Below are 25,413 nucleotides of genomic sequence, written 5' to 3'. Positions count from 1 at the left end.
CCAGGCCCCGGCTCAGTGCTCTGGACTTGGAGTTTTGAAGCATCTCCACCCCCCCAAGAAACTGTAGGAATGACCCAGAAAGTTCTTTGGAAGGGGGGGGTGGGCATCGGTCAAGAGTTCTGGGCACGGAGTGGGCGGCCCTTTACGCCCGGGTGCTTGCCCCTGCCTCCTGATGGGCAGCCGAGAAGCTCTCGCCTACCCCCAGAAGGCGCCCGGGGGCTCCTGCTCTCTGGGGACGGTGACAGCCCTTCCTGCTCCTCCGGGGAGGCGAGCCCGTCTCTTCCTGCCTCTAGTAGGAATGTCAGGACAGAGCCCGCGTCCCTCTCAGAGAATCTCGCTCCTCCTCATAGACCAGAAGCTGCTCCCCCGGGGCGGGACTGGGAATCTGGTCCCCCCCTCCCGGCTCCTGAATTATGGCCCATTGGTGGTGGTGGCTGGGGGCTCCCGCTCCAGGGAGGGGTGGCGGGAGACCCCCGGCTTTGTTCTTGCCAGCAGTATTTAACGCGCCCCAGGCTGGGCTGGGTGGTGAAGGGCACTTGCTGGGAATGTTTCTTAGGAAGCTCTTGGTTCAGTTTCGCAGAGAAACGCCCGTGAACAAAGATCTGTCAGCAGCGACCGGGACCGAGGGGGGCTCGGGGATGCTCCGAGCTGGGCTTTGGGGGTGGGGTTGGACCAGCAGCCGCTCAGAATTAATTGGAGCCAGCACAGCAGTGGGGGGGGGGAATGCGGGTGACCTGCCCGCTCCGGGCGCCCCTCACCTGGCCGAGCCCAAGGCACCGCTAATTATTCCTGCTTATCTTTTATGGGTCCCTGAGACGTGGCTTTTGTTCGGGCAATAAGAAGCCCATTGTCTGATCGGTGACTAATTATGATAAGTCATTCGAAACATTCTTGATGGAACTTGCCTGTTAATTAACAGCGGCAGCAAATGGAAACTAACAGGACGGGCCGACTGCTAGTGACTCTGCAGCGGTCCCTGGCCTGGCTGCCACCAGGAAGGCTGCCAGGGTTTACAAACAGCCAACAGGTGGGGAGTGCAATTCCCGCCAAGGAGCCCTTCCTGGGCGTCCACACAAAGGAACCCCTAAATGCTGCAGGCGGGGCGAGGGGTGCGGGGGGAGGGGGGTCCCTTGCTGTCGGCTCTTGGGAGACTCAGTTTCTCTGACTCCAGGCTGTCGCCCCAGCCCCCCTGAGCCGCTGCTGGGTCTCCTGCGCTGGGCGAGTGTGGCTGGTTACTGACCTTCCCTGTGTGTGCTGAGTGATCGCTCACCGTGATTTGTGTCCACTCAATGCCTTGTCTCTTTCTCCTTTCATGTTCTAGATTCCTACCTGGACAAGGACTGGTACTATACCCACAGATAGGCGACAAATTGGATATTATTTGCCCCAAAGTGGACTCTAAGACTGTTGGCCAGTATGAATATTATAAAGTTTATATGGTTGATAAGGACCAAGCAGACAGATGCACTGTTAAGAAGGAAAACACGCCCCTCCTCAACTGTGCCAAGCCAGACCAAGACGTAAAATTCACTATCAAGTTTCAAGAATTCAGCCCTAACCTCTGGGGTCTAGAATTTCAGAAGAACAGAGATTATTACATTATATGTAAGTATGACTCTACTCACTTATCTCGTAGGAGTTAAGCTAAGCTAACTAAGTTGGTATAGACGGTGTCTGTTTTGTTAAAAATGGCTATTGTGGCAAGTAGCTGGGTGAGAGTCTTTGCTGAGGATTTCTGAAGAGCTCACGGGTGCGGGACGGATGTGCACATCACTCCCACTGCCCGGAGAGGGAGAAGTAGGGTTGTGTAGTGTTGAAAAGTGGACCTGTGAATCTACAGCATCTCCACTGACAAACCTCCTTAAGGACGTTGGTGAGACTGTGCTAGGTAACTCTTGTGCCATTTCTTCTCTGTTCATCCTTGCACTCGCCCATCGTCTGTGCGTCCGCCCATCCGCCCATCCGTCCATCCATCCATCCGCCCATCCGTCCATCCATCCATCCGCCCATCCGCCCATCCCTGCATCTGGGGTTTGCTGTACGGCAGAAGCTGGGGTGAGGGGGCCCCGGCAGTGAGGGGGTGCCGCAGGGGTTCCCTTCCCCCCCCCCCCGAGAGCGCCCGCCAGGAGGGGGGCGTAGGTGCCAGAGGTGTGGGTCCTGAGAGAGCCACATGCACGCACGCCCACAGCACCCGTGGGAGCAGGTTCAGGCCGGAGACGTGCCTGTCTCTGTGGTCATAGGGGCGTTGCTTCGGGATCAGGGCGCCCACTCGCTCAGGCCGGGGTCAGGTTCGTGCTGGTTCCCAGGGGTCAGGAGCTAGAGCCCAGGCTGGCCTGGTGCTGACCCGGGGGCCCGGGGCCCTCAGGTGGCCGAGCGAGCGGCACACACGGGCAGCGTTTGTTCTTCGCTTCTTGGCTCTGCGGCTCTGTCCAGTCCCTGCAGGCTGTCCTGTCCCCGCCCCCTGTCCTGTCCCCTCCCCCTGTCCTGTCCCCGCCCCTGTCCCCGCCCCGTCCTGTCCCCGCCCCCTGCCCTGTCCCCCGCCGGGCTGTCCTGTCTGAGAGCATGGACCAGGGCAGGCGCCCCTCCCCGCCCCGGCCTGCCTCCTGGCTGCTCCCGCCGCACCCACCCCTGTTCAGGGCCTGGGAGTCTGTGACTCCTGAGCAGTAAGCGCCAGGATGGTCCTGGGTGTCCAGGGGAGGCGTCTGGTTTTCCCGTCCGGAAGCAGCAGCTTTGCAGCCCCTCGAGTCCCAGAGGAGCTTCCCCAGCGGCAGGACCCGGGAAACTTCGGCGGGTTCCAGGGTGCAGTGAAAGTACAAAGCACCGGAGGGAAAGGCCAGGGGGGGCAGCCAGGTCTGTGGGACAGAGGCCGGGTCTGGGCGCGGGCAGCCTCTGGGGTGAGAGAAGTGGGGCTGCGGGGCCTCCGGAGTCTCTCTCGGGGAGATGCACCGAGGCTCAGATGCCCGGGAGGGGTCCTGGAGACGCTGGTGTTCCTGGACTCTCGGGGGGCAGCATGCAGTGGGCCCTGCGGGGGACATCCGCCCCAGCCCTCTCGCCCTCCTCTGCTGTCACTTCCCGAGCCCCCTCTGGGTGGGGCGGGCAGGACCCCGGCACGTGGAAAAGACGAGGAAAGAAATAGCAGCCTGGGCTGGAGCGACAGCACAGCGGGGAGGGCGTCTGCCTTGCATGCGCCGGCCCGGGTTCGATCCCCGGCATCCCAAAGGGTCCCCCGAGCACTGCCAGGAGTAATTCCTGAGTGCAGAGCCAGGAGGAACCGCTGAGCATCACTGGGTGTGACCCAACACACACACACACACACACACACACACGCACACACAAAATTAGGGGAAAAAATAGCAGCCTTTGGCGTTGCATGTAGTGAGTTCACACACATTGTTTGCACAGATTGGTGTTTGCAGTCAACACTAATTTTTATAGTTAAACTAGAAATGTTTAGTTTTCTTTGTTTTAAAAAAAAATCCGTGACTCGGTTCCGTCGCAGGCTCCTGGGCTCCAGACCTGGTGTAATTTGCGCGTGGAAAGACGCTTGCCTGGGGGAGGAGTCTCAGGGCAGGGGCCTGGGCTCGGGGTCGGAGCAGCAGGAGGCTGGTGGGCGCCAAGGACGCGGGCTCTGGGAGGGACCCGGGACGGGAGGGAGCCTCGTCCTGAAACAGGCCCGGAAGTCGCGGCTCCCTTTCCACGCCCGCTTCCGAGCCCCAGGGCGGGATGCTCGCCCTGCAGGTGCGATCCGCAGCGCCCCTGGGATCCCCCGTCCCCCACCAGGGGTGGGTGCTCCCTGAGCACCACCACTGTGGCCCCCGAACAACAACAGGCCAACAAGAAGCACCCCGAGGCACCACCTTGGGGGTTTCCAGGCCCCTCGTTTCCATCTCGGCTTCTCCCCCAGCCCCGCCCCGTGCCCAGCTGCACACGGCACACTCAGATGAGTACTGGCCTGCGATGGCGAGAGAGGGAGGACTTGGTTCTCCGGTGTCTGCAGCACTTCAGGCCAAGGCTTCGCTGTGAGGCAGAGACGAGGGAGAGTGAGTTGATCTAAGACGTATTATAGGGGCTGGAGCGATGGCACAGCGGGAAGGGCGCGGCCGACCTGGGTTCGATTCCCAGCATCCCATAGGGTCCCCTGAGCCCCGCCAGGAGTAATTCCTGAGTGCAGAGCCAGGAGTAACCGATGTGCATCGCTGGGTGTGACCCCAAAAAAGCTATAAAAGAAAAACCAAAACATCGGTACAGCGGCAGAGCTGGGTGTTGAGTCAACAGGCGCATTCCGGGACTGTGAAGTCATGTGGACCCCGGGGAGGAGCGTGGCCGCGGCTCGTACCTGCCACCCCGAGGGTCCCCGGGCTGGTGGCTGAGCGAGACCCTGCGGGAATGGCGTCCCGGGATCCCAGGGGCCTGGGTCCTTGTCCCGTGCTTCAGGAGGGCGGTTTTGAACCTGAGTGGACTGAGGGCGCAGGTGTTTGTTTGAGAGTCTGTTGGGCCAGAGCAATAGCACAGCGGGTGGGACGCTTGCCTTGCATGCTGCTGACCCACGCTTGATCCCTGCACCCCATATGTTCCTGGGGCCCGACAGGAGTGAGCCCCGAGCACAGAGCTGGGAGTCAGCCCTAAGCACAGAGCCAGGAGTGAGCCCCGAGCACAGAGCCAGGAGTGAGCCCCAGCACAGAGCCGGGAGTGAGCCTTGAGCACAGAGCCAGAAGTGAGCCCCGAGCATAGAGCCGGGAGTGAGCCCTGAGCACAGAGCCGGGAGTGAGCGCCGAGCACAGAGCTGGGAGTGAGCCCCGAGCACAGAGCCAGGAGTCAGCCCTGAGCACAGCCGGGCGCGACCCCAAAATAAAGATGGAGAAACGAGAGGAGTCTGGCTGACCATGCCGACACAGGGCGTGACCTGTCGCGGTGGACAGAAGCGGCTGCCGTCCCACTCCACTCGGCCGGGTGCAGGCCGTCGCCAGCCTCTCGGAGCCGTGGGAGCACGTTGGCCCTTGCTGGAAGCCCGGGGAGGGTCCACGCCGCCCCAGGCAGTGCCGGCCGGGATGCTGGGCGGCTCCTTAGTTCTTCCCTCAGATGATCCTTTGCCTGGACGCGTGGCAGGACGATAGAGGTGGCTTGTCTTCAGGTTCAGAACCGACTTCTCCGAGTGGCCCATTTCCCTGATTAGCCTGGGGCTTCATTTGCACGACACAGTCTGTGTCTTCCCCGAGGGGGAGTCGGGCCCTGTGGTCTGAACAAGCCCCGGGGCCCTTCCTCGGTGCCCGTCCCCCCCCACCCGCTCTTTCGTGGGGTTTCCTTACGTTCCTGGCAGCGTCAAGTTGCCCATTTCCGAGGCCGTGGCGTGGGCTCAGCCCTCCTGCCGCCCCTGGCGCTGGCCCGGCCCCTCAGGCCTCCTTCCGCTGTGGCTCCTGGAGTCTGGGCCAGAGGCGGTGCCAGAGCGCGGCAGGGTTTCCTGCGTGCAGCTCAGCGGTGCTCGTGCAGTGCCCTCCCTGTGCAGGGCACCGAGGCTGCGTGCAGGTGCCTGACCTCTGGCCTGTCCCTCCCGCCCGCCCCCCCCCCCCCCGCGCCGCTTGTCAGGGAAGTGCCAGGACACGGCGTGCGGGCATGTGGGCGCTCACAGCCCGCCCTCACCGGCGCAGACCCCTCCGCCCGGCCCCAGGAGGAGATTCTGCCATGACCCAAGTCCTGCAAGCCGGGCAGGCCAGGCAGGGGTGGGGGATGGGGGTGGGGGTCCGAGCCCTTCCCTAGCCTCATGCACCTCCATGGTGTTTCACGCCCAGTCCAGCGCCGAGGCCGGCTTGGAGAGGCGTCCCGTGCTGCTGTGCCGTGCTGTCCCGGCTGCGTCCCGGGCGGGCTCCCGGAGATCCTTCCCGGGGCCTGTCCCTGGGTTCCTTCGGGGACCCCGAGAGCGTGAGATCAGGGAGCCCCACCGTCAGCTGGTGTTGTTGTTGTTTTGCTTTTGTGAGCCATGAGCAACCTTGCAGAAGGGACCCCGCGGCCTGCCTGAGGATGGAGCGAAGGGCAGCTCTGCAAGGCCTGACCCGGCCCACCCAGGGCTTCTGCGCGCCTGCACTCTCTCGGGGACCGTCTCCTGGGAGGGCTGGGGGGGGCTGGTCGCTGGGCTGTCTGCAGGGTCCTGCCACCTTTCCTCTGTGTGGTCTGGGGGCATAGCCTTTCCCCCTGCGGGGCACTGGGTGGGTGGGGGGTCTCGCTGAAGAGCCCGGCCGGCGTGTGGCCCCAGGCCTCTTGCAGCAGACTGGGCGGCAGATGCCCTCCGATGTGGGGCAAAGGTCGGGCCTTGGCAGGTGGTCGTAGAGTTCGGTCATCCAGACGGTGCCCCTGAGCTGCTTCCGTGGGCGGGCGTGTCCTTGGCCTCAGTCTCCCTAGGGAGCCATCGGGTGCCCGGGGCCAGTTTGTGGCCTGCAGTAGAGCCCAGGCATAACGCCTTCCCGTTGTCGGTGCATGTGTGTGCGCATGTGTAAGTGCATGTGTGCGTGTGAGTGTGTGAGTGCTGTCGGCCGTCCCAGCTTGTCCCGGGCTTTCCTCCCCAGAAACGTGTGTGTGCGCATGTGTAAGTGCGTGTGTGTTCATGTGTGAGTGCGTGTGTGTGCACACATGAGTGCATGTGTGTGAATGTGTGTATGTGCATGTGTGTTTGCATGTGTGCGTGTATGAGTGTGTGCGTGTGTGGATGCGTGCGCGTGTGCGTGCATGTGTGTGCGTGCCTGCCTGTGTGCAAACATGCGTGTGTGCAAACATGTATGTGTGCGTGTGCATGCATGTGTGCGTTGTTCGTGCATGTGTGTGTATGTGCATGCATGTGTGTTCATACGTGTGTGCACTTGCATGAGTATGTGCGTGTGTGCACATGTACGTGCATGTGTGTGCGTGTCTCTACAGCTGGGATGGCCCCGGCTTCTCGGGAGACACTGCTGGGGTCACGTGCCCTCGTCTCTGGCCGTCCCACTGCCCTCCCTGGGCAGGGCCTTGCTGTGTCTCTGGATCCTCTCAGCCTCTGGCAGGGTCCCGTCCATGACTGGCCGTGGGGGAAGAGAAACAGGGCGGAGGGGAGGGCGTGTCGCCCAGATGGGCTGGCAGGGCCCCTTTGAGCCGCTGGCCGCTCCAAGAGGCGGTGCCCTGGGGACTGAGGTCTCAGGAGTGCTCCCCAGGCCCACAGTGCTCGCCCCAAGTTGTGGCACCCGGCTTCACCTCTGCAGGCCGGAGGGAGGTGGGCGGAGTTCCCTGGCCGGGGGCGAATGACCCCCTCAGCTGCCTTGGGGACAGCGCCCCACGCCCCTAGACCCAGGGCGGCTCCGGGTGCTGTTCCAGGCTCTTGGAGGAGCATGCCGTGGGCAAGGACAGTCCTGGGGGCGTTGCGGGGTCAGCACCCCCCGCACACCAGGGGCTCCCTCGCTCCCGGGCCTCTGTCCATGGCTTGGCAAGTCCACCTGGACTTGGGAGGCCCCGGGAGGCCCCGCTCAAGGCTGGAACACGCAGACGGGCACAGAGAGAGAGAGATCTCTGACGCGGAGGTCAGGGACGAGCACCCTGGGACGAGCACCCCAGGAGAGACAGGACCCGGGTCAGGGCCCTTGCCTTCCCTGCAGCCCACCCGGGCTCGGCCTCGGCCCCACTTGTGTGTCCCTCCAGGAATGTCCCTGAGCACAGAGCCCGAAGCCAGCCCCGAGCATGCCAGGTGTAGCCCCCGGCGCGTGCCCCCCCCACCCCGTTTCTGTAGCCCCCGGTCAGAGGCAGACGCGAGAGCGGCCTTTGGAGCCGCCGCCCCATCGCTGACGCAGAATGTCTGATCCCTCCCGGGGCCCGTGTGCCGCTCGCCTTCTCTTTGTCCCTTTGGAGTCTCGACACCCATGTGACTGCTCGCGTCTCTGTCCGAGGGCCTCACGGCGCCAGGGCGAGACACGGTCTCCGCACACGTCCCTCTGAGGAAGCTTTGTGGGTCGTTGTCAGCAGATTGTTCATAACGAGCAAAGTAAATTATTCAGCATCTGCCTTTGGGGCCAGCATGGGTGCTGCTGGGAAAGTCCGAGACAGTGGTGGTGGGAGTTGGCGTCAGAGTGTTGAGCGTGATCAATTATTGTGGACAACCTGATTTTAAAAAAGTAAAGGGGCTGGAGCAGTAGCACAGCGGGGAGGGCGTTTGCCTTGCACACAGCCGACCCGGGTTCGATTCCCAGCATCCCATATGGTCTCCTGACCACTGCCAGGGGTAATTCCTGAGTGCAGGACCAGGAGTGAACCCTGTGCATCGCCAAGTGTGACCCAAAAAGCAAAAAAATTTAAAAAAGTAAAAAAAAATTAAAAATTTACACAGGAAAAACAAACAAAACTCCAGGTGAGAGTGGAATGTGGCCCTGTGGCAGGACAGGGTTGGAACGTGGGAGAGACTCAGCCCCTGGGTCCGAACCAAGGACCGTCCACCCGAGGGACAGTCCAGGCGGGGCTGTGGGCGCCACCAGCAGAGCCCTTGGCCCCGGGAACACGTGTCCTGGTTACTGCGAGAGCACGTGTCATGCATGTCGTGTGTATTGTGTCAGGGAGAAGGCCGAGGGCACACGCGTGAGGACGAGAGCCGGCCCCGCATGGTCTCCCACGGCGTCCAGCCTGCTCCAAGCACATGCTCCATTCTCAGGCGCGGGCCGGGAGCGGCTGGGCGTGGACCGGGAGCGGCTGGGCGTGGACGGGGGGGAGGGGCGGGGTGGCTGAGCGCAAGGGCAGGGGCAGCTCCTGGAGTCGCCTTCTAGGGGCTCCGGGCCCTCAGTCACCTGCTGCTGCTCGTCTCTACAGCCATAGTCGGGCTGGCAAGAGCACCGGGGTTCGCTGGCCGAGCACGAGCACAGAGCCAGGAGCACCCTTAGGTGCCCGCCCGAGCTGGTCCCACCCGCTGTCCCTCAGAAAGGGTTTTCAGGGGACTGGAGCAGCAGCACAGCGGGTAGAGTGTTTGCCTTGCACGCGGCCGACCCGGGTTCGATTCCCAGCATCCCATATGGTCCCCCCGAGCACCGCCAGGAGTGATTCCTGAGTGCAGAAAGGGCCGAGTCAGAGGACGGGACGAGATCTCTAAAGGCGCAGATCACCGTGGCAGCTTCTGACGGTGACCGGGACAGATGGACGCAGGGACCCCAGCGGGCTTCTGGACCGAGTGTAGTTTCCTTTGGCCCCGAAGCGTCTAGCGTTGTCGTGGGCCCCGGGGTGAAGGCCGGGCCAGGGCCGGGCGCCCTCCTCACTGCCGGCCACAGCTGCCTGGGACCCTGGCGGGGCCACGAGCACCAGAGGCCTCGCAGAGCCTGAGCCGGGCCTGGGAAACTGGGAATGTGTGAACCAGCCCGGGGCAGTCTGGGGCCGTGCTTTGCCCTGGGACTCTTCAGCACTCTTTCCCTTCCTGTTCTGGGCCCCACTCCTGGCTCTGTGCTCGGGGAGCACTCCTAGCGGGGTGCAGGGAGCCCGGGTCCGACCGGGTCCCACGTGCGAGACCGGCGCCCTCCCTGCTGTCTGCTCTGGGTTTTGACTTTTGGTGCTTTTGCTTTTGCTTTTTGGGTCACACCCAGCGACACTCAGGGGTCCCTCCCGGCTCTGCACTCAGGAATTACTCCCGGCAGGGTTTGGAGGCCATATGGGATGCGGGGATCGAACCCGGGTCAGCCGGGTGCAGGGCAGAGTCCCTCCCCGCTGCGCCTCCATCCGGCCCCCGCTGTGGTCGTGAAAGGTGGCGTTTGTCCCTTGCACTGACGTGGTTGCCCGGCACGAGTCCCTTTCCTGGTGGGCCTTGGCCCACACGAAGGCCTGGTGTTCACGGCCGCGGGAATTGCTCTTTACCTGACACCCGGCCCCTTCTTCCCGCGTTCCCGGGGTCTGCATCCCCGGGGTCTTTCGGGCAAACTGGGTGTGAGACGCCTCGTGAAATCGTCCTGCTCTCGGCTCTGTAGCCCGGCGGGAGATGACACAGGCATGCATGGCTCCGCGCCATCAAGACTTGGGCCGGGCAGGGCTGTTTCTCACAGAAACTCCTTGGCCAGGAGACGAGAATCAGCTCGTGCGTCACTACACAGGCCCACGACCTCCCGGCGTGGGGGTGATGGTCACCCTGCCTTTGCACACAGGTCCTTTTTTTTAAAAAAAAAAATATTTGTATAAAGTTGTGCGCGATACTTTGTTATATTCCAACTCCGACCCCAGCCCCACCGCCATTGCACCTTCCCTCCACCTTATTTAGGATTTTCCCACCCCGACACCAGAAACCTGCTCCCAAAACAGATCCTAAATCATTTACTTTGTACTTCCTGTTCTGAGTAATCTGCCAGAACTGACCCCCAGAAGTTCCCTGGAGGAAACTGGGCGCAGGTCTGGGTGGCACCAGGCGGCCGAGGTGCAGTGGCAGAACGCGGGTGCGAGGGGGCGGGTTTCTGTGACCAAAGGAGGGAGAAAAACTTGGACACCTGCAGACTTAGCTCCTCCCAGAGCGAGCCCCCCCCCCCCCCCCGGCTTCCCTCTAGCCTCCAACCTGGTGGAGACTTAGCCAGGCCCTGGGTGCTCGCGGCCTTGGGGGGCACTTGGCTGCAGCGACGTTTTCAAGTGTGTTGTGTTTTCCTCCTTTCTTTCTTTCTTTCTTTCTTTCTTTCTTTCTTTCTTTCTTTCTTTCTTTCTTTCTTTCTTTCTTTCTTTCTTTCTTTCTTTCTTACTTACAGCCGATGCACAGGGGTTCCTCCTGGCTCTGCACTCAGGAATTACTCCTGGTGGTGCTCAGGAGACCATATGGGATGCTGGGAATCGAATCCGGGTCAGCCGCATGCAAGGCAAACGCCCTCCCCACTGTGCTATCGCTCCAGTCCCCTCTTTCTTTCTTTTCTTTCTCTCTCTCTTTCTTTCTTTCTTTCTTTCTTTCTTTCTTTCTTTCTTTCTTTCTTTCTTTCTTTCTTTCTTTCTTTCTTTCTTTCTTTTTCTCTTTCTCTCTCTATCTTTATTCCTTCCTTTATTTTTTCTTTCTTCCTTCTTTCTTTCTTTCTTTCTTTCTTTCTTTCTTTCTTTCTTTCTTTCTTTCTTTCTTTCTTTCTTTCTTTTCTCTCTTTCTTTCTTTCTTTCTTTCTTTCTTTCTTTCTTTCTTTCTTTCTTTCTTTCTTTCTTTCTTTCTTTCTTTCTTTCTTTCTTTCTTTCTTTCTTTCTTTCTCTCTTCCCTTCTCTCTCTCTCTGCCACACCCAGCGATACTCAGGGCTGACTCCTGTCTCTGCACTGAGGCATCCCTCCTAGCAGGGCCCGGGGGACCCTATGGGATGCCAGGGATCAAGCCCAGGCCGGGGGCGTGCAAGGCCCATGCCCTCCTGGCTCTACTCTCGCTCCAGCCCCAGGTGCATCGCGTTTCCAGAAGCGCTTATCTCTGTGCCTCTGGACGAGGCGGCCCTGGCCCTGGCCTCGCCACACTCGGGACCACCGCAGTTGCTGCCCCCTGGTGCCCTCACGCCGCTGTCCAGGCTGGAACGCGGGTGAGAAGGTGTTCGGGGCTCTCGTCCTCGGTTTCCCGAATCAGCCTGGCGAGTGGAGCCCTGGGTGGTGGTGGAAGCCGCCACCGTCCTCCCGGTGGGTGACGTGCCGCCTGCAAAGCTCCAGGCGGGCCAGAGCGGGGCTGGGGTCCCGGGGTCTCTGGTGCAGGCGGTGTCTGATTCCCCCGACGGGAAAGGTAACTTCCCGAGGCTGCAGCTTAGACGGCGAGAGGGCCGGCATCGATGCCGTTTGCTCCGGAGGAAAGCGGAGTGCGGTGGGCAGGGGGGCGGAGAGCGGGCCGGGGGCCCCGGGAAGGCGGGCGCTGCTGTCCCAGGAGAAACTGGGAGCAGAGAATCTCCCCTTCTTCCTTAGGCTCAAGCAGACGTTTGTGTCGGAGGGTTTTATTGATCGCAGAAGTGCTGGGTGCAGGAGGCGCCCGCCTGCCACTCCGCAGACAGCTGGGCTGAGGGGCTTTCTGCCTTGGTTGGTGTCTTCAGGGGTGAAGCCAAGTCGCTCCTTCTGCAGGATGTACTTTGAATCTGCATCTTCTATTTTTGAGTTTGAATGGGTGCCAGGGTGTGAGGAAGATGGATCCGCCTTCCTTCCTGGGGCTGCAGGTTCTCATTAAGTAATTGCCTTTATGAGCCTCCTTTTTTAAACTTCCATGTCATCCGCCGAGCGTTGTTGCTTTCAGTCACTCTCCGCGCCGCCCAGGGCCCGGTGGGAACAGACACTCATTTGGTGTCGCATCTGTTTCAATGTCACGCCGTGACTTTGCGTGTTCCTTGGGTGAATTCCGTGTCGCTCCCTCCGTTTCCCCGAGACTGCGTGCGTCTGGGAGGTGTCGTGTAGGACAGCGAGCTGCCCGAGGAACCGGGCCCGGGGTCAGCACCCTGACATGGATGGAGGCCAGAGGAAGACTAGAAGGTGCGATGGCTGAGCGGCCTGGACCCAGAGCTCTTGTTGTGTTCTGAGAGTGAGGGTGTTACAACGACCCCCCGGGGGGCTGGAGCGGTAGCACCGCGGGGAGGGCGTTTGCCTTGCATGTGGCTGACCCGGGTTCGATTCCCAGCATCCCATATGGTTCCCCAGGCACCACCAGGTGTGATTCCTGAGTGCAGAGCCAGGAGGAACCCCTGAGCATCGCCGGGTGTGACCCCAAAAGCAAAAGCAAAAAAAAAAAAAAAACAAGGAAAGGAATCCCGGATTCTCTGTGCTGTGGCTGGTCCAAGGCCGCCTGCGTGGGAGTTTCCTCCTGCCCTCCCTCCCTCCTTCTTTCCTTCCCTTTCTGCCTCCCTCCCTCCTTCTTTCCTTTCCTTCCTGCCCTCCCTCCCTCCCTCTTTCTTTCCTTTCCTTCCTGCCCTCCCTCCCTCCCTCTTTCTTTCCTTTCCTTCCTGCCCTCCCTCCCTCCCTCTTTCTTTCCTTTCCTTCCTGCCCTCCCGCCCTTTCTTTCCTTTCCGCCCTCCCTCCCTCTTTCTTTCCTTTCCTTTCTGCCCTCCCTCCCTCTTTCTTTCCTTTCCTTTCTGCCCTCCCTCTTTCTTTCCTTTCCTCCTGCCTTCCCTCCCTCTTTCTTTCCTTTCCTTTCTGCCCTCCCTCTCTCCCTCCCTCCCTCCCTCCCTCCCTCCCTCCCTCCGTGCCCCCCTCCCGCCACGCTGCCGTCAGGCCGGAATGACGCCACCCCCTGCCTTCCCCCCCTCGGCCATCCGCCATGCCTGCTCTGGGCTCGCTGAGTGCCAGGCTCAGCGGGTGGGGGCCCCGCAGAGGCCCAGGCCCCCGACGACGGCCTGCGAGGCCCTGGGCTCCCTCTGCAGCCCCGGGGGACACGCCAGGGACTTTCTGCCTGTGTGTCTCTGGGGCTCCCGGGGAGGAGGCGGCCTCGGGGAGCACTGCGCCCCGGGAGAGTCTCCCCCCCTTTTTGCCGAGCCGTGATCACCAGCCCTGAGGTCACCCAGGAGAACTCGGGTCCCAGTAGACTTCCCCCCCGCACTCGTGCAGGCCCCACGCGGCTCTGGGAGCAGCCGGGAACTGGCCCCGCTGACCAGACTGGCCCTAGCCTCCCCCGGGACGCCAGACCCACCCGGTGCGTGGCAAGCTGCGGAGTCTGTGCTTCCCCGCGAGTCGGGCCGGGCCTGGGCTGCTCTGGGAGTCAGCGTCCCCTCCCCCGTCCGGAGGGCGGCGGGAAGGGCAGAGGGGCCGGGAGGCGAGGGGCCGGCGCCTTGGTGCTCTCTGGGCGTCCGGCCTGCCCACGCCGCCCAGCTCTCGCCCGAAGTGGAGCCGGGAGTGTCTGGGTGCCCCGGGGCCCCGGCAGAGCCCGAGCGCGGCGTGTGGGCTTGTGCCCACAGCAGCTGGTGACGAGCGGGCAGGCCGGGCCCCTCCGGGCGGGCCCCTCTGCTGGAGAGGTTGGCGTCCGCGCTGGACGTCCACTCAGCCGTGGTGCTTCTGCTCCGGCCCTGGCCCTCCACACTGACGTCGGCCTCCGCATGCCGCTCACCTGGTTGTTGTTGTTCTGGTTTGGTTGTTGCTGTTGTTGCTTTTCGGGTCACACCGGTAGTATTCGGGGGTTACTCCTGGCTCTGCACTCGGGACTCACCCCTGTCTGGGTCACACCCGGCGGTGCTCAGGGCTGACCCCTGGCTCTGCACTCGGGACTCGCTCCGGGCAGTGCGCAGGGCCCAGTGTGGGGTGCCGGGGCCCGAGCCTGAGCAGCTGCGTGCGGGCCAGGGCCCAGCCCTCTGTCCTCTCGCAGCAGCTGCCCTCAGGGACCCTCTGGGCAGGCGGGGGTGCGGGTGACCAGCCCCCTGACGATGGGGGGCAGAGCCCAGCTCTTGGGACCTCTCCCCCAGACACAGAGCCCCTCCTCAGAGCGGCAGAGGGAAGCGGGGGTGGGGGGGCCTCTGGGCCAGCCCAGGAGGCCTCGGGGCCACGGTTCCCGCGCCATCTCGCACTCTGCCCTGGCACCTCAGGGACAGGGATTGACTGGGTTATTTTCAGGGCTCGGTGCCACTGGAATGTGTGTGTGCATGTGTGTGCATGTGTGCATACGTACGTGTGCATGCACATGCATGTATGTGCATGTACATATATGTGCATGTGTGCATACATATGCATGTGTATGTGGGTGTGTGTACACGTGTGCATGCACATGTGTGTGCATGTTTGTGTGCACATGTGTGTCTGTGTTTGCGTGTGCATGCGTGTGTATGAGTGCATGTATGTATTAGGACTTGATATCATCCAGCTCAGGGCAGCCCTGCTCCCGGCCCTGGTGGGCAGGAAGCCCCCGTTGGCGGGGGAGGTGTCGGCTGCCCGGCCGCCCCCGCGAGAGCCTTCCGTGTCGCTCCTCTCCCAGGCCGTCTCGGCCTTTCCAGAGTTCAGCGGTTCATGGTTTTCTTTTAGATCTAAACCTTTGACCTTGTTTCCTTGAAACAAAAACAAACAGATCTGGGTCCCACCCACCCTGTCTCTGTTCCCCCCACCCCCCCATGTCAGTATTTGCATGTGTCAGCCCCGGGGGCCCAGAAGGAAGTTCCTCCGGAGTGTTCCTCTCAGGGGGCAGCAAACACGGGTCAGAAACTCCGCTGGGTTTCAGACAAAGACCTGGCCCGACTGCTGAGCAAGGCCGAGTGAGGACCCCTGGGTGGAGGCAGGGGTGGAGGAGCAGCCCGGGGCAGCAGGGAGGAAGGGATGGGACAGAGACGGTTCTTCCAGAGCAGAGAAGCAAGGCCCCGGCAGCCCACATGCGCCCTGCGGGCCTCCCCGAATACCCCTCGCCGTGATTTATCGTGGCCGTTTCTGCCCGTTCCCAGGAGAAACTCGTGTCAGCAGAGGCAGGAGGGAGATAGGGCTGTGCGGCCGGCAGGAAGCGCGAGATCAGCAGGGATATTTATACCCGGCCGAGCCATTGTTCCCCGGCGCCAGGGAAAGTAAGACCATCCCTCACCTGCAGGACAGGTCCCCTCGAGCCCCCCCAGCTCCGGGGTCACCCCCGAGGCCGCGGGTTCCCCCACATGCCTGCAGAGCTCGTCGGGAAACAAGCAGCCCGCGTGAAGAGTGTCTCTGGGATCGCTTGCGCACCAGGCCTCACCCCTGCGGAGAGCCAGGCCTCAGGGACGCCGGGGCTGGCCCGGTCATCTGCCAAGTGGCCGGGCCATCGCCTCTAGGGCAGGGGGCTGGGGGTGCTCCTGGCTCTGTTCTAGGGGATCACCCATAGCAGTGCTGGGGAGCATCTGTGCCAGGGATCGAACCCAGGCAGCTGTGTGTAAGGCGAGCGCCCTACCCACTGGTGTGTGTGTGTGTGTGTGTGTGTGTGTGTGTGTGTGTGTACTGTTTGGGTCACACCCAGCAATGCACACGGTTCCTCCTGGCTCTGTACTCAGGAATTACTCCTGGCGGTGCTTGGGGGACCCTATGGGATGCCGGGGATCGAACCCGGGTCGGCCACATGCAAAGCAAACGCCCTCCCCGCTGTGCTATCTCTCCAGCTTCCTTGTCCGACTGTCTTCCCACAGCTCTCGCGAGAAAGGCCCCTGAGAGCTTGCTGTCCCGGCCCAGTCCAGCAGGGTGGTACTGAAGAGAACAGTGTTGTTGGCGGCTTCAAACATTCCCTCCCCAGTGCCTCCTCCCTCTCCCCGTGGGGTGTCAGAAAGGTGGTGGGCGGCGGGGCACACCTCACCCCGGGGCTGTCAGCACGGACCCCGGTGCCAGGGCTGGGAACGGGGCACGGGGGTCTGGGAACCTCTCGGTGTTTACAGGACTTGGACACTTGACAAACAGCCCGTCGCGCCGATTGTTCTGGAGGCAGGAAATCTGTACTAGAGGAAGCAGGTGTTGGGGGCGATTGCCGCGTTGTGCAGTGACCGAATGGGCTGTTGCGCTCCCCAGAGTCGGGCCCTGGAATAGTCGGACCCCCCGAGCAGGCCGGGGCGGGCGGCAGCCTTCAGCAGCGGCCATTTCTCTTTCTTTTTGTTTCTCTTCTTTTGGCGTTGAGCCCCACCCATGCTTCCATGAGCCTCGGGACGAAGGGGGAGATTCTTATTTTCCAGATTGTTTTCAGACATTTCATGTTCATGTAAACTTGGCTTTATTGAGTTCCTGATTTTTCTTTATTTTTTGTTTTGTCCATTTTATTTTCGATCAGCTACATCAAATGGGTCTTTGGAGGGCCTGGATAACCAGGAGGGAGGGGTGTGCCTGACACGAGCCATGAAGATCCTCATGAAGGTTGGACAAGGTAAAGACCATCGCGGCGTCACAAGCTGCCCGGCAGGCCCCGCGCCCACGTCCGCCACACGCACGCGCACACACGCACACACACGCACACGCTGTGTACCTTAGCCAAGAGACGTCACGTTTGTCCACACCTCGAGTTTGGAGAGGCCACTAAGAGTTGAGGGCAGTCAGGTCCACTGTGTCCTGCCACTCTCTCTGTCACTCACACACACACACACACACACACACGTGTAATTTTCTTCATAGAGCAAAACTCCTTGGTTCCACACGCACTTCTCTAGGAGGACACCGGCCCCTGTGGTGGCTTTGCTCCAACTGCATCCTGGCGACAGGCTGTGTGTGTGTGTGTGTGTGTGTGTGCGTGCGCGCGTGCGCTTGTGGAGCCCTTCCCCAGTGGCTCACACCTACACTGTACCCCAGAGAACCCTCCTCACGAGAAACGGGTAGTCAGGGGTCACTCCGCTCAGCGACACAGAAACGCCATCCCAGACCTCCACCAGGGCCCCTAGCGTCCCCCCGAGGCCTCCCCTTCGGAAGCCCCGAAACCACTAGCGTGACCGATAGTGTCAGGAGTCACATGTGTGCACCTCACAGCGCTTGCGTAAGAGCCTGTCGCGCTGCCTCGCCTTTGCGGGACTGCTCGGCGCCTGACGCCCGCCCCGCTGGCAGACGCCAGTAACCGGCTGCTTTCCACGTAGATGCCAGTTCCGCCGGCTCGGCCAGGAGCAACGACCCCACCCGGCGCCCGGAGCTGGAGGCTGGCACCAACGGGAGGAGCTCGACCACGAGTCCCTTCGTCAAACCAAATCCAGGTACAGTGGGGGGGGGGGCTGGAGGGGGGTTGGGCGTGTGTGTGTGCATTTGCATGTGTACACGTGTGCATGTGAGTGCACACGTGTGTATGTGCCTATGTGTAAATGCATGTGCATCTGCATGTATGTATTTGCACGCACGTGTGTATATGCATGTGCATGTGTGTGCACACGTGTGTGCATATGTCCATGTGTGCACACATGTGTGTATATGTGTCTGTGTGTGTGTGTGCTGGTGCCCCATCCCTCAGACCAGGAGAAAAACGGGGTTTGGGGAGGGGACTCGCTCCCACGGGCTCATCTCAGAGCCCCGACCTGGCGTTAGCTTCGTGTCACCCACAGTCAGAACAAAGTGTATTTGCTGTGACACTTTGGTGCTGAGAGTAGGGGGTCCCCCGTGGGCGTGCGTGTTAGAGCCCCTAGACTCGCATGTCCCCTGCCCCTCGGCCTGACCCCAGAGCCCCGAGAGCCACGCTCACGCCCTGCAGGGAGGGGGCTCCAGGTGGGTCCCCGGAATTGTTCCTCCATTCCCAGCTTTTGGAATCAGACATCAGCTGGCTCGAGGGCAAAGGTCTCCGGCCACAGACGCAAGTGGCTGACGTCTCCCTCACTGGCTCCTTGGCCTGGGACCCGAGGCTGTGTGACCGGGTGCGGGAGCCGGGGAGAGGGCGGCACTCGACAGACAGACGGACAGACAGACAGACAGACAGACCGACCACCCGCCCTCTGTGGTGGCCCCTCCCTCGCACCCCTGTGTCCCCGGGGCACGGGACTGGGTGACTCCCAGTGACGAGTCAGGTCCCGGGACACGCTGACCAGTGGGCACGAACGGCGCAGGCAGCTTCTCTGCGTTCCGGTCGGCCAGTCTGGGCCCCGCCAGCACCCCTGCCGCCCCAGTGCAGACCACGCGGGGCGGGCACGCTCGGGTGACCCGGGCCCAGTGCAGACCACGCGGGGTGGGCACGCTGGGGTGACCCGGGCCGGCCGCCCTCCTCCCGCCTCTGGTGCCCCGGCCTGCTCCGGGGACCCCAGCCCGGCCTCTGTCTGTTCCTCCGGGTCACTCAGTGGCGCCCCTGACCCCGCCCCTCCGCCCGCAGGTTCCAGCACGGACGGCAGCAGCGCCGGGCGCTCGGGGCACAGCCTGCTCGGTTCCGAAGTGGCCTTATTCGCCGGCATCGCGTCGGGCTGCATCATCTTCCTCGTCATCATCGTCACGCTGGTGGTGCTGCTGCTCAAGTACCGGCGGCGGCAGCGCAAGCACTCGCCGCAGCACACGGCCGCGCTGTCGCTGAGCACGCTGGCCACGCCCAAGCGCGGCGGCGGCGGCGGCAACACGGGCTCGGAGCCCAGCGACATCATCATCCCGCTGCGCACGGCCGACAGCGTCTTCTGCCCGCACTACGAGAAGGTCAGCGGCGACTACGGGCACCCGGTGTACATCGTGCAGGAGATGCCGCCCCAGAGCCCCGCCAACATCTACTACAAGGTCTGAGGGCGGCCGGACCCGGACACCCACGCCCCCCGGCCGCCGCCCCGCGGCCCCCTCGCACCCAGGACGCCCGGGTGGGGGACGCCGAGACGGAGCCGGACAGGGAGAGCCGGGGCACCCCCTGCACCCGGACCCGCGCCCGCCCGGCGCCGCCCCCGGCCACCCACCCCGGGGCCTCCCGGGAGGCCGCAGGAGGGCAGGGGTGCGGGGGCCAGAGTCGCTCCACCCCACACACGTTGCCGTCGGCCTCTTCTGAACCGGAAGGACGGGGCCCCCCCCGGAGGCACAGCACTTTGGTTCTGCGGAGAGGCGGGGAGGGAAGGGCCCTCCCCACGCAGGGTGGGTGGGGGGCGTGGGAGGAATCCGCGTGGTCGTGGTCGTCGTTGAAGGGGTGGGGGAGACGGTCGTCCCCCCTGACCCCGTGCAGGGCCTTGCTGGGGGTAGGGAGGGGCTGGGCTGGGGGGGGCGGGGGTCTGGGGTGGGTCCCACCCGCAGGGCACCCCCTCCCCACCGGGCAGGACGCTGCGGTACTGGCAATAAGATGTACAGCCCCAACGCTGGGGGGGGTCTGCTTGGGGCGGGCGTGCAGACTCAGCTGCTAAACTCACCACGAGAACACAGGGAAAGCCGGGAGGGACCCAGGTCACGGGGCTCAGCGACCCCCTCCTCACCTCTGGGAGGAAGCCAGAGCCCCCCTCCCCCACGCCCCTCCTCCTTAGAGCCTTAGACAGCCGGTTGATGGGCCGGAGGGCCGTGCCCGAGGGTCAGCCTGGACCCGCCACCTCCAGGAGCCCCGAGTGAGCCCCGAGAGAGCAGGGCTGGAGTGTGGCGGGCAGATGGAGCCCTGGGGCGTACTCGAGAGCAGTAAGAGACAGAGAGCCCGAGGGCCGGGGAGGGACGGCTCAGTGGTCCCCCCGGTGAGATTGCACACAGGACACACCAGAAGATGTGAGACTCACATGTCGTGTATTTCCTGCCCCCTCGGCCCAGCTCCCCGCTCAGAATAACAACAATAATCGTAACGGAGTGAGACTCGGACAGCTGGCTCTCCAAACGTACCAACAGTGAGCGGGCGCGGAGAGGGCAACTGCTCTGGAGACAGCCCCTGGGCCCGTCTCCACCCGCCTCTGCATCTTCTCCACCTCGGCGGGCGGAGGTCCCGGCTGTGTTTCCCCCCCTCCCCGCCTCGCCCCCCCCACCCCTCCTCCACTGCAGGCTCAAGTGTTCACTGGGTTCCTCCCCCCACCCCCAGTCACACCCCGGGGGGTTCAGCCCAAGCCGTCCAGGCACCTCCACTCGCCCCCGCCCTGTCTCCACGCCCCTCACCTCACCTCCCTCTGGGGAAACAAACAAACAAACAAAAAGAGTAAACAGGAAACCTACTTTTTATGTGCTATGCAAAAGAGACATCTTGAACATCGTCCTGTTACTATGGTAACACTTTGCTTTCTGAATCGGGAGGAAAGAAAACTGTAGCAACAGCATCTGAAAAGGTTCTGTGACCTCCGGCGGGACCGACAGAGATGGGTTGTCAGAGGAAAGCTGCTTCTCTCTCTCTCTCTCCCCGGAACCTGGGGTGCTGTTGGTCCCAAAGTGCGTGTGTGTCTGTGTGCGTGGGTGTGCGGTAGATGTGTACAATTATGTATAATATATATCGACCATATATATTATATATCTCTCTCTCTCTCCCCTGTCGCCTTGGGGACCGGCCGCGGGCCCCGTGGAATCCTCTCCGGCAGCCCGCCCCCCTCCTGTGAGCTCATAGCCGATCTTGTTAAGCCATCCCGAGAATGCCCGTCTAGGCTGGGGGAGAGGGCTGGGGCGTGGGGAGACGGGAGATGGTCTGATTTCCCTGGGATCAAGTGTCTGTCTCACCAGTCGGCTTCTTTCTGGGCACATTTGGGCTAAACTGTGAAAAAAAATCAGATGAATTGCTGAAGCGTCACCCGCGACCAGTGGGAAAGTGTTCTGTGCGTCTGTTTTGTGTCTGGTGCAGAAGATGACAATCCACCAACTGTCCCTTTCTTTGAAGTTGGTTCAGCTTTGGAAAGTTACTGTAAATGCCTTGCTTGTATTATCGTCCCTAGTCACCCGACTTTGGAATTTGCACCATAATGTTTAAGTGAAGATGCTGTAAATAGGTTCAGATTTTACTGTATATGGATTTGGGGTGTTACAGTAGCCTTATTCACCTTTTTAATAAAAAAAAATACACATGAAAACAAGACAGAAATGGCTTTTCTTACCCAGATTGTGTACATAGAGCAATGTTGGTTTTTTATAAAGTCTAAGCGAGATGTTTTGTATAAAATCTGAATTTTGCAATGTATTTAGCTACAGCTTGTTATCCGGCAGCGTCATCCCTCCTTTGCACTGTAATGAGAAAAAAAAAATGGTATAAAAGGTTGCCAAATTGCTGCATATTTGTGCCGTAATTATGTACCATGAATATTTATTTAAAATTTCGTTGTCCAATTTGTAAGTAACACAGTATTATGCTTGAGTTATAAATATTTTTTTCTTCCTTTGTTTTATTTTAATGGCCTGTCATAGGTTTTCAATCTGCTTTCGTTCCACATTACAGTCAGCCCCCAGAAAAAGACGAAATCCATCAAGTCACATTCCACATCTGTTTCAAACTGAATTTGTTCTTAAAAAAATAAAATATTTTTTTCCTATGGAAAAAGCGCCTTTCAAGTATTTTCCTTTTCTTTTCTTTTCTTGTTTTTTCTTTTCTTTTTTTTTTTCTCTTTGCATTTCCCCCGTTTCTGTTTGGCTGTTTTTATTTGCTTGTGCCCGTTCTCCGGCTCGGCCGGGCTGGCCTGCAGCTTCCCTGGACACTCGAGTCCCCCCACACACACACCCCCCCGCGTTGTGTCCTGCAGGATGAGGCCAGAGGAGGAGGCAGCCCGTCCTTAGAGCCCCCAGCCCGCCCGCCCTCCGAGATCTCTGGGGAGGCAGCCAGCTGGCCCGAAGGTGCCATCAGAACCGGCCCAGCCACCCGGTGGCCTCGGCAAAGCAGGGGCCCCAGAGTGCGCAGAGCTGGGACCCCGCCCTCCGTTCCCGCTGGGTCCTGGCATCCCGGGAGCCCTGGGGCGGGTGGCCGCGGGCCGTGCTGCAGTGACCGACAGTGCCCACGGCCTCCTGCTTCTCTGCGGGGGGGTATGAGGGCGGCCCCGGGGCAGTGCCAAGGTAGGGCGGTGAGCCGGCTCACAGACAGTCTGGGAGGGCTCTCTGGAGGAGGAGGAGGAGGAGGGGCGGCTTCGGGGAAGCAGCCCGGCCCTGCGCCTGGTTCCCCTGCAGGACTGGCACTCACCCAGCACAGGGTCAGCTTCAGGGAAACCCCAGGACTTGTTCACAGCCACTGGGAGGTGTCACGCGGGCGGCCTTCCCGAGCGCCGGGCTGGTCGCCCCCTCACGTTGGCCCCGAGGGCCCCAGACCCCGGCCCGGGCAGCTGAGCATCGCGGTTCTGTGGCATGTGGCTGGGGGTCCCCTTGGCCGCCCACAGCGCCCGGCCCGAGGCGGTGTCTGTTGTGGTCAGATGCGGGGTTTCCCGGCCTGAGGGAAGGCGGGGCGGGCGGGCCAGGGGACAGCAGGTTACTCGGGGAGGGAGGCAGAGTGACCCCAAACTAAGGCACAGCCACGCCCAGATCAGCTTTCTCTGACCCGAGCACAGAGCCAGGAGTCAGCCCTGAGCACGGCCCCTGTGCCTTCACCGCCCTCCCCCCGCCCCGAAAAAAAATTATTTTACTCTTGTCTATGAGTGGACAGAATCTCTCCTTCCAGGACATTTATCTTTGTAAAAGAACTAAGACAGGAGGGGCCGGAGCGACAGTACGGCTGGGAGGGCCCCCTTGCCTTGCACGAGACGGACCCGGGTTCGACCCCTGGCATCTCCTGTGGTCCCTTGAGCACCGCCAGGAGTGATTCCTGAGTGCAGAATCAAGAGTAACCGCGCCCCCCCCCCCGCCCCAGGGGCTGGAGCGATAGCACAGCCGGGAGGGCGTTTGCCTTGCACGCGGCCGACCCGGGTTCGATTCCCAGCATCCCATAGGGTCCCCTGAGCACCACCAGGAGTAAATCCTGACTGCATGACTGCATGAGCCAGGAGTAACCCCTGTGCATCGCCAGGTATGACCCAAAAAACAAAAAAAAAAAAAAGAAAGAAAAAGAGTGACCCCCCGAGTATTGCCCGGAGTGGCCTAAAGGCTCCTAAACCGGAAAATAAATCACAATAATTCAGAGAACTACAACTGGGGGGAGAGAGCGTGGCAGGCAGGAGCTGGGGGGAGAGCGAGGCAGGCGGGAGCTGGCCTGGCGCGGCCGCCCGGGGCTCATGAGACCCTGCGCCTTGCCAAGAATATCCCCGGGCATAGTAGAGTCAGCCCGGAGCCCCCCACTGCCCCCGCCGGGTGTGGCCCACAAACGAGCAGCACCCCCAGGCCCTAAAACCAACCCTAGGGGCCGGGCAAGCCCACCCAGGGCGACCCAGCCCTGAGCACTGTGGAGGGTCCCTGACACTGTGGCCCCCGCGCCCAGGGGTAGAGCGACCCTCATGGCAGGGTCCCGAGAGGGAGCCGTGCCGGGCCCCCTGCCCTGGGCACTTGGAGCCTTCCGGGGGGTGTCAGCATGGCCGCCTGCCGCGGCCCCTGCACCCCGCCCCCCCACGAGCCCCCCGAAGGGGTCCGGAACCCAGCCAGCCGCCAGGGTCCGAGCTGGGCCAGCCCCGCCTGCAGTGCCCGGGGCCCGCTCTGAGGACCGCCCGCCCAGGGCTTCACAGGCTGGCCGAGCCCGGCTCCACCCCGGCCACATCCCCCGGGACCCGGCCTGCAGCTCGGCACCCGCTTCTTCTCCCCACACGAGTCCACAGTGCTCACAGAGCCGTGAAGCCTCGGCCACAGTGCTCAGGCCCGAGCCGCGGGCCCCTGCACAGTCTCAGCACTCGCGGGGCTGCGGTACGGGCGTGACCTTCCCCGCGCCCCTCCCGGGCCCTCTCGGCCAGCCCAGAGGCGCCTGTGAGCTGCCCCCGGACCTTGGTCCCCAAGTGCCACTGCGTGTTGGGATGGAGACGGGACGGCCTTGGGGGCGTGTCTGGGAAGTGGAGCCCCTCGGGGAGGACAGCGGCTCAGTCCTGAGCACCAGCAGCCCGGGCCGTGTGCGGGGGCGTTAAAGAACACCTCGAAAGGGGCGCGGCCCCGGGACCCGTCAGCCCGGCCCGGACGCAGGAGACCCGGCCCGCGCCCGCACCACCCGGGGCTGAGGCCTTTCTGGGCTGCCGGGAAGGAGCCGGTGGTCGGCACCAGCCCAGAGCTCCCCTGTGTGCTCAGAGAAGGCCCAGGCCCTCGGTCGCGGGGTCTCCCCTCCCGCGAGGGCTGCCGGGCCCAGGGCAAGGCCATGCGGCTCATTCTGAAGGGCCGCCTCTGGGCCACGGCGAATCAGGAGATGGTGTCTGCAGGGGGCTCTCGCCCAGTGCTCCCGAGACACAGGAGCCCCCACGGCGGCCGCCCCGATCCCCATGCAGGTCTGGAAGCTTCTGTGCTCCACACACACACACACACACACACACACACACACACTCACATACAAACTCACGTACACACTCACACACACACTCACTCTCACACACTCTCACACACATACATACACACTCACACACACTCACACACTCAGTCTCACACACAGGCACGTGCACACGCACACACACTCAAACACTCTCACTCACTCTCAACACACACTCATACTCACACACACAGTCTCACACAATCACACACATACTCACATACACTCTTATACACACTCGCACATAGACTCGCTCACACACACATACACACACCCACACTCACACATACACACTCACACACACACTCACTCACACACGCTCACACTCACACACACTCTCATACACATACATATGCACTCACACACACTCATACACTCTCACACACTCATACTCACACACACAGTCTCACACAATCACACACACATACACTCTCATACACTCGCACATAGACTCTCACACACATACACACACCCACACTCACACTCACACATACACACACGCACACACACTTACACTCTCACTGAGACATTCACATACACACTCACACATACACACGCTTACACTCTCACTGAGACATTCACACACACACACACACACACACACACACACGTTGGTTCTGCTACCCGGCGTGCCTCCAGCGCTGTGCCCGCAGGAGACTGTGCTGAGGCGGTAGGCGGGGCTGCCCCTCCTGTGGGCAGAGGGCCTGGGGCAGCCTGGGGACTCGCCCCCCAGGCATCTCCTCTCTCCTGTACTGGGGTGACGCTCTTCCTCCCCTCGTGCCTCCATGCCAGCGGCCGCCCGGGACTAAATTTAGCGCGGGCG

At 61.9% G+C, this 25,413-nt stretch overlaps 1 protein-coding gene across 1 annotated transcript in view; it reads left to right on the top strand.

The window, feature by feature from the left end:
* The window catches only part of EFNB2 (ephrin B2), a 38,257-nt gene extending 16,541 nt beyond the window's left edge, over window positions 1–21,716 (top strand). Inside the window, exons 2-5 of the mRNA XM_055133753.1 lie at window positions 1,322–1,605; window positions 16,638–16,730; window positions 17,428–17,541; window positions 18,639–21,716. Coding sequence (XP_054989728.1) covers window positions 1,322–1,605; window positions 16,638–16,730; window positions 17,428–17,541; window positions 18,639–19,033 — 886 coding nt within the window. The 3' untranslated portion in view covers window positions 19,034–21,716. The remainder of the gene's footprint in view (window positions 1–1,321; window positions 1,606–16,637; window positions 16,731–17,427; window positions 17,542–18,638) is intronic.
* Window positions 21,717–25,413: the final 3,697 nt, after the last annotated feature.

The sequence above is a fragment of the Sorex araneus genome, chromosome 1, assembly GCF_027595985.1.
Source record: "Sorex araneus isolate mSorAra2 chromosome 1, mSorAra2.pri, whole genome shotgun sequence".
Classification (NCBI taxonomy): domain Eukaryota; kingdom Metazoa; phylum Chordata; class Mammalia; order Eulipotyphla; family Soricidae; genus Sorex; species Sorex araneus.
This window is presented reverse-complemented; position numbering and strand designations above follow the sequence as displayed.